Consider the following 8,880-nt stretch of genomic DNA (forward strand, 5'->3'; position numbering starts at 1 on the left):
AAAAATATTAATCGTCCAAGTTATGCATCGGCATACGTGAAACAGTCAACTATGTCACTCAATTTGGGACGGAGGGAGTATATATAAAGAGGATAATATTGGTGAAACATAACTAAAATCGACAATGATAATAAATTAATATTCAAATTACTCAAACAGTGCAAACAAGTGACAATTACATATCTTAAGTTAAGTAAGTACTACCCAAAAAGAACATAACTAGTACCATCCAAAAAAACATCATCGGTACCACCAAAAAAGACATAGTTGACAATCCTTAACACTGTGTTTGGATGTTCAAAGAAATAGGAAAGAAAGAAATAGTGAAGAGAGAAATAAAAAAGATAGAAATAAGAGAGAAGTTGAGTGGAAATTCTATATTGTTTGGATGAATAGAAATAGAGAAGAGGATGAGTAGAAATATGAATAGAGAGAAATTAATAAAAATGAAAAAGACTAATTTATCCTTCATATTTAAAAAAATAAAAAATAAAGTTGAATATTAAAACTAAAAAAAATAAAATAAGGAGAAGGACATTGTGGGAAAATGCATCTCTCCACTCCTTCAATTCACAAATCTCACCTATTGAGGAGAGATTTCTTTTGGCATGGGACCCACCTAAAAAATTTCTCTCTCTCCTTATTTCTCCCTTTATCCAAACTAAAGAAATACCTTATTTCTTTACTATTTCTCTCTTCTTTATTTCTCTCTCTCATAAATCTATCAAAACAAACATAGTGTAAAGAACATCATACTCTAACATTCACTATTTAATAAGAAACACATATTGTATCGGTCTTTTCTCCTCCATTTCTAACATTAATTGTCTGATACCTCTCTAATACGTGTATCAGAGAAGTATCCAACACATATCAGTAATTTTTTAATTTAAAAAATAATATTAATTGTCCGTTACTTACAAAATTAAAAGCACCATTTGAACAGAATACATTAAACTTTCAATGTTTATAAAAAGCGAATTTCTTCTTATAATCAAGAACTGAAGTAGTTAATAAAAAAAATCCGAATATATATAAGGACAAAAAGCATTGTCCTCTCCATTGCTTAGTAATATCACAAAAATTCCAACCAACAACAACATTTGATTAATTAGATCTCTAAAGTCGTAACGTAACACCATGGCACCCGACAATATCTCCAACGACCAACCACCACCGGAAACAACACCCCTCCTCCGCCGCACCTTCTGCCGTCTCCCATCAACTCTCAAACTAAAAACTTCTCTCTTAGCAGAACTCTCCGGCGCCGTCGGCGATTTAGGAACATACATCCCCATCGTACTAGCTTTATCACTTGTCAACAACCTCGATCTTACAACAACACTCATCTTCACTTCTCTTTACAACATGTTAACTGGTTTTTTCTTTGGTCTTCCTATGCCAGTTCAGCCCATGAAATCCATTGCTGCAGTTGCCATCTCAGAATCACCACCTCTCACTATTGCTCAAATATCAGCAGCTGGCTTATCTGTTGCTGCTGTCCTCCTCTTCCTCGGCACCACCGGTTTAATGTCGGTTCTTTACCGATACCTTCCTTTACCGGTTGTTCGCGGCGTTCAACTCTCTCAAGGACTTCAATTTGCTTTCTCAGCAATTAATTATATTCGTTACCAACAAGATTTAGCTTCTACTTCAGCTAAAGTAGGTCCAGTCCGTCCATGGTTTAGTCTGGACGGACTGGCACTGGCTCTTGTTGGTGTTGTTTTTCTTGTCCTCACCACTGGTGCTGGTGAGGACAATAATAATTCAGAACAGCAACAACAGCTTGAACATGAAGGAAATGACTATGATGATGATGAGAGAGTTGATAATCTTCGACGAAACAAGGTTCGTCGAAGATTAAAGATTCTGTCAATGATTCCATCTGCTTTGATTGTGTTTTTGTTTGGATTAATATTGTGTTTTATTCGTGATCCTTCGATTTTTAATGATTTGAAATTCGGGCCTTCGAAGATTAAGGTTGTGAGAATTACATGGGATGATTTTAAGGTTGGATTTGTTAGAGCAGCTATTCCGCAAATTCCGTTATCAATTTTGAATTCTGTTATTGCAGTTTGTAAACTGTCCGGAGATTTATTTCCGGACAGAGAAGCTTCTGCTATGAAGGTTTCAGTGAGTGTTGGAGTGATGAATTTTGTTGGATGTTGGTTTGGTGCTATGCCTTGTTGTCATGGAGCTGGTGGATTGGCTGGACAGTATAGGTTTGGAGGAAGGAGTGGAGCTTCTGTTGTTTTTCTTGGAATTGGTAAATTGGTGATTGCATTGGTTTTTGGGAACTCTTTTGGGAGAATTTTGGGTCAGTTTCCTATTGGGATACTTGGTGTTTTGCTTTTGTTTGCTGGGATTGAATTGGCTATGGCTTCTAAAGATATGAATAGTAAACAAGAATCTTTTGTTATGTTTGTTTGTGCTGCTGTTTCTTTGACTGGATCTAGTGCTGCTTTAGGGTTCTTTGTTGGGATTGTTCTTTACTTGTTGTTGAAATTGAGGGAGCTAGATTGTGGTGGTGGATTTGGGTTTTTGTCCAATTCCAACAAAGCCAAATCATCCAAGGATGAGGAATCTCCTTTAATTGCCTAAATATTTTTATTGGGTTTGAGTTGTGGTTCATATCGAGTGTCGAATAGGTTCATCAGAATCAGGAATTTCTTGCATTCACACATTAGTAGATTGTTAAGTTTAGATTTTCAAGCAAGATTTATAAATTTGATTTTGTCAGCTTGAAGCCAAGCGTTCGAGTAAATGCAGGGGATTCTTGACTGCAAAGAATCTATATCCGTGCAATTGAAGATGCTCTTAAATATGATCAACAAAGCTGTGATCATTGGAAGAAGAAAGTTTGGGCAGAGCCGGAGCTAAACGTTGGCTAGGTAAGCATCCTGTAGTAAGGGGGTAGCTATGAACCCTGTAGACCATCCACACGGGGGTGGTGAAGGGAAGGCCCCAATTGATAGAAAAAAACCCTCTTTTCCACCTTCCTCCTGTCAAATAATCTTTGGCTATATTTGTGTTGTAATGTTCAATTTAGGGTGTACAACATATGTGTATAGTTATTTATTTATAGATAAAGTTCCCAACATGTGTTAGTGTACTGGGGAACATGCCTTTGTAGGACCCTCCTATAACTATGGACTCAAATCATGTGTTTGGATGTAGTACATGCTTAATAAGGATTCATTCATGTTTTTTTTACTTAAAGATTCATTCATGTTATGATTCATGGGCAAAGCACTTATTGAGGAAATTTCATTTGATTGCAGTAAATCATCATAGCCCACAAAAGCAATACCCAATTTAATTCAATTAGTGTGTGTTTAGCTTAATCTTGATCAAAGAATGGCTCAATCAAGACTAGTGGTTCTCTATTGTCTATTGAAAGTTTTAATTTAAGATATGAATGAATCGTTGCACCTAACAACATGGTTGAGAAGGTGAGATAATTATTGATTTAGTAGTGTTTTCCAATTCATCATAGCATAGCTATATCAATTCCAAAAGCTAAGCAAAGGTAAAAGTGCAAAACTCCTCCCATCACGAAAGGGACAACTAAACTTTTGATATTACTATAAATCCTTCAGTAAATAAAGGAAAACATTGCTACTTTCTACCTAATTATAAATCCTTTAAAAAAAATGTGAAAGCTTTAAATATAAATAAATATAAGTTTTATTTCAAATTGTTAAATTGGCATGTAAAGAGGTTCACAAATCCTAGCTCAATGGGCAGAAATGTCAAAATTGTCAGTGTCGGACGTCATGATCGGGGTTCGAATCCCAATTACTCCACTTTGTGTGTGTGAGTTTATAATGACTTTGTCATTTCGTCTATCGACAAAAAAAATTAACATTTTAAAGGACTTGCACACAATAGACCAAATTTTGGAAAAGACTAGACATAAACTCACTATATTGTTATTGAAAAATATTTATATAAGATAACAAAAATCTCTTTCTTTTTAAATATAGTCTAGAAGGAGAACATTGTCGCCTATTATAGTCCTACCTGACACGAGATACTAATCTCCATAATTACGCGCCAATGATATCTAATTCGTAGTAAAAAACCCTTAAATTTGACTTCAAACCTAAAAATATAACATCATTAAAACTCTTCTATTGTCCATTTCAATATCATTATACCATGCAAGTGATTGATCTCTCTCTATACGTGTAAATGTATTGAATTTATTTATTTATTTTTATTATTAATGTATTGAATTTATAAAAATTTAAAATCAACACTTTTTAGAAAGTAAAATTTTCGCACAATATCACATAATATTTTGAGTAAAAAATATTTTCACATGTTAGCATTTTCTTAAAATAAAGTTAAAATTTAACGACACTTATTTTTATTCTTATAAAATATATATAGGGTATGTTTGAATTGATTTATTTTGAGTTTATACGAAATAGCTTATGCAAATAAATAAGTTTTTGTGTATTATTATAAATTTTTTAAGGTGATTTATGAAAACATAACTTATAAAAATATAATTTTTGTTAATGAAAACTTACGAATTAAGATAAAAAATTATTTATTCGCATAAGTTATTTTTATAAGCTCAAAAATAAAACAAATTCAAACAGCGTCATAGACTAAAATTGAAAAAAATAAATTATAAGACTAAAACCAAACCATAGTATTATTAATTTAGTGAAAAAATATTTTATATTATTATAAAAAAAAAAATTGATTGCGTATCAAAATATTATTTATATTATTAATTTAGTATTACATTATTTTTATTTTAATTTAATTAAAAAATTCTGGATCTGACCAACCAAATACAGAGACAGAGAGGCAACAACAGTTTCTTCAACTTCAAACGTCAAAGTCTTCACTTCCTGTCTTTCCCAAATTCCAATTCCAAATCCCACAAATTTCTTCAAACATCTTCAAACATCATCACTCACTTCAAAAAATGCTAGTACTTTAATCTGTGTCTCAATAAGGTTTGTTATGCTTTTGTTTCTTCATTATAGTTCTTCTTTCAAAGTGTGTTCTTTTGTTGATTTCATGCAATGAATTGAAATTTGACAAAATAAGCAATTGGGTCTCTTAGTTGAGTCAATTTCTCAAGAAAAGTTTTTGACTTTTTTTTATTAGTTGGAATCATGAAATTACCATTTTCAGCTTCAGCTGTTACTTTTTGTTTTCTTTGTGAATTGTTGATCATTGTTGTTTCTAATTCACAAGTTGCTGAGGATATGTATAGATTTGGTAGAAACTCTCATGTAAGTTATAAGTATGATAGAATTGATGAAGTTCAGAAACAATGTGTGTCTGTTTTATCTGCTTCATCTGAATTGAGATTTGGATATAGTGATGTTATTGGTATGAAAGGAGAGCTTTCTTTTGTTAATGGGGATTGGATTCAGGAGGATGGTAAGTTTCCAATTATGCCATTTGATGATAAGAATGGAAGTTTTACGGGGATTTTGTCGGGGGATCGGCGTAGTAGTCCGATGAAGTTGGTTTCTTTTGGGGTAACTGATGTTGATCATGCTCATCGGTTGAAGAAATCGATCCCTATCAATGGTTTCATGGTGATGGGAATTACTAGAGATGGTAATTTTATGGACAGTGTTTATGGTGATGAGAATCTAGATTTTCGGTTATGGCCTGGACATTCTCAGATTTCGATTCCCTTTCAAGGGATTTACACCGAATCGAAGAAAAACGGCGGTGAAAGGGTGTTGTGTTTGTTAGGGAATACTATGCTTCCAACTCGAGAGACCAATCCTGCCAATCCATGGGAGTGGATGAAGAATCCTGGTGATGTACCTATGTCAGAAGACGATCAAATTCTGCTTGTTCTTCGTTATCCATTGACATTCACTTTAACGAATAGGATGATAACCGGAGAGTTAAGAAGTTTGAACCGTGATTCGAATCCTAAATACTTTGATGTGGTTCACATATCATCGCAGTTGGGTAGCTCAGCCAAGTACACATTCGGCTCACAAAATATTGTATCCAAAGCATGCAATCCATACCCGTATAAAGATAACATGACAGATAATGTCATTAGTGTCTACAAAGGGACAAGGTTTTGTGAAATCCTCGAAGAAGTTACTAGAGATAAACCTTTATCTGTTGTGCCGAACTGGAGATGCAATGGCACAGATGATTTCTGCAGTAAATTAGGTCCTTTTTTATCGGACGAGGCAATCAAATCAACACACGGAGGTTTTCAAGATGTTAAACTTTATATGCAGGATGTTATCTGTGAGCAAGAAGCTGGTCATAGTAATACTGGTTCCACCAAGGTATCTGCAGTTTTTAGAGCAGTTTCTCCATCCGAGAATCGATATAATGCAGCAAAGAGATCTGGTGTCAACAACATGTCGCTTGCTACCGAAGGGGTCTGGAAATCTTCTAGTGGTCAGCTTTGCATGGTTGGTTGCCTTGGACTTGTCGATGCCAAAAGGAGTAACTGTAATACTCGGATTTGTTTGTATATACCTACCACTTTCTCCATAAAGCAACATAGCATTATTTTGGGAACTTTGTCTCCTATTAATAACAATAGTGCCTTTTTTCCGCTATCATTTGAACAGCTTGTGCTACCTACAGAACTCTGGAATTATTTCACGCTCACTCATCCGAATTACAGTTATTCAAAAATTAATCCTGCCGGCATTGTCCTTGAAAAAAATGAGCCCTTCAGTTTTTCAACTGTCGTTAAGAAATCATTTCTGACTTTCCCTAAACTTGAAGATGAGACATTTCAAGATAGTTTGTCCCTTCTTTCAGAAGATCTCACTTTCCATGTCTCGGGTTTTCCCGATCCTATGCCTCGTGTGCAAGCCCCAAGAGTTGATATTCAGCTGGAGATTCTCTCTGTTGGTCCCATGTTCGGGCGTTATTGGTACGCTAAGAATGGTTCAACAGAGGAACAACAAGAAACACCATATCATGCAAATGCTGCTGAATATACAGAAAAACAACTTCTTTTAAATGTGTCTGCACAACTGAGTCTTAGCGGAAAAGGTTATGGTAATTTTTCCGCGCTTTTTCTGGAGGGTCTTTATGATCCACATGTTGGAAAGATGTATCTTATTGGTTGCAGAGACGTGAGAGCATCGTGGAACGTCTTATATGAGAGCTATGATCTTGAGTCTGGAATGGACTGTTTAATTCAAGTGGTTGTTTCTTATCCTCCGACGACAACTCGGTGGTTAGTCAATCCCACTGCCACAATTTCAATAGAAAGTCAAAGGACTGACGATGATACCCTTCGGTTCGATCCAATAAAGCTCCAAACTTTTCCAATTATATACAGAAAGCAGCGTGAGGATGTCCTCTCACACCGAGGCGTCGAAGGGATTCTCCGGATCTTGACACTTACAATGGCAGTTGGTTGCATTTTAAGCCAACTTTTTTACATAAAGCACGATGTGGATTCTCTTCCTTATGTATCACTCGTTGTGCTAGGTGTTCAATCTCTTGGTTATAGCATTCCTCTAATCACAGGTGCAGAAGCTCTTTTCAAGAGAATGGTTTCTGAATCTTATGATGTGTCGTCATCTGGTACTTTGGAGAACAGTGAGTGGCTCCATATCATTGATTACACCGTGAAACTTTTATTGATTGTATCGTTGCTGCTAACCCTGCGACTTTTCCAGAAAGTGTGGAAGTCTCGAATCAGATTGCAAACGCGAACCTCTTCTCAGCCGATTTCTGTCCCTAGTGATAAAAAGGTACTTCTTTGTACCTTCACCATACATCTTATCGGTTACATAATTGTTATGATAATTCACGGCGCGAAAACCAGTCAGAAACATCTTAGTCCAAAGGCATATATGGTTGATAAAGAAAATTCTCATTCGTTGCCGGTTTGGGCGACAGAATTGGAAGAATATGCAGGTCTTGTTCAAGACTTTTTCTTGTTTCCTCAAATCATTGGAAACATAATCTGGCAAATCAATTGCAAACCACTAAGGAAACTGTATTTCATTGGAATCACTCTAGTAAGACTTCTTCCTCATGTATATGATTACATTCGAGCTCCAGTTCCGAATCCTTACTTTTCCGAGGACTCAGAATTCATCAATCCAAGTTTGGACTTTTACTCGAAATTCGGTGACATTGCCATCCCTGTGACTGCAATACTTCTCGCAATTTTGGTCTATTTTCAACAAAGATTAGGCTATGACAAGCTGAGTCAGGTTTTGACATTTCGGCAGTATAAGCTTCTACCAAGTTTTAGATATGAGAGGTTGGATTCTAAGTCCTCTGAAACTGAACTTGTTTCAGGTATCAGTAGTGGTGATACAAATGAGAAAGATCAAGTTGATATAGAATGAATGTAGACACTAATTTGTGTTACTGACATCATTACATTATTACATTACATGCATGAAAAGTACGCATGATTTTTTTTTTGGGTGGATGTATTATTACATTATATAAACAAGTAAATTTTGATTTTAGTGTACAACTACTGATTATTTTTTCTCTATTTTTTGCTACTTTTAGTTTCTATTAAAATTTATTAGTTTGTTTGGCTTTCACTATCAGTTTAATCTGGCTTGGGGGTCAGTTCTGGCATCAAGTGGTTCCAGCCTCCTCCCGATTGCTGTTGCGGGGGATCGAACCATTGTACTTTCTCACATTATTCATCAAACTGAAATTTATGCATTGTGACAGATCACCAGTAAAAACATTTTAGTTAACAACATGATACTTTCTTTCATTATCAAACTCGCCCCAGATAAACTTACCTTGCAATTTCTGAATTTCATTTATACAAGGCTTAGGAGTCATAGCCGTCATCATCGGATAAATAGGAATAGCTTCAATCACACTCTTTGCAAGAGTGACCCTTCCTGCAAAAGACAAGTGCTTAGCTTT

General features: G+C 35.2%; 2 protein-coding genes across 2 annotated transcripts; both read left to right on the forward strand.

The window, feature by feature from the left end:
• Positions 1-960: 960 nt before the first annotated feature.
• LOC123921586 (molybdate transporter 2) lies at positions 961-3,213 on the forward strand. The gene has a single exon (XM_045974188.1). It carries the CDS (start codon positions 1,141-1,143, stop codon positions 2,599-2,601), a length of 1,461 nt encoding a protein of 486 aa, XP_045830144.1. The 5' UTR covers positions 961-1,140; the 3' UTR covers positions 2,602-3,213.
• Positions 3,214-4,768: 1,555 nt separating this feature from the next.
• LOC123921585 lies at positions 4,769-8,696 on the forward strand. The gene has a single exon (XM_045974187.1). It carries the CDS (start codon positions 5,139-5,141, stop codon positions 8,331-8,333), a length of 3,195 nt encoding a protein of 1,064 aa, XP_045830143.1. The 5' UTR covers positions 4,769-5,138; the 3' UTR covers positions 8,334-8,696.
• Positions 8,697-8,880: the final 184 nt, after the last annotated feature.

The sequence above is a fragment of the Trifolium pratense genome, linkage group LG4, assembly GCF_020283565.1.
Source record: "Trifolium pratense cultivar HEN17-A07 linkage group LG4, ARS_RC_1.1, whole genome shotgun sequence".
NCBI classification, from domain to species: Eukaryota; Viridiplantae; Streptophyta; class Magnoliopsida; order Fabales; family Fabaceae; genus Trifolium; species Trifolium pratense.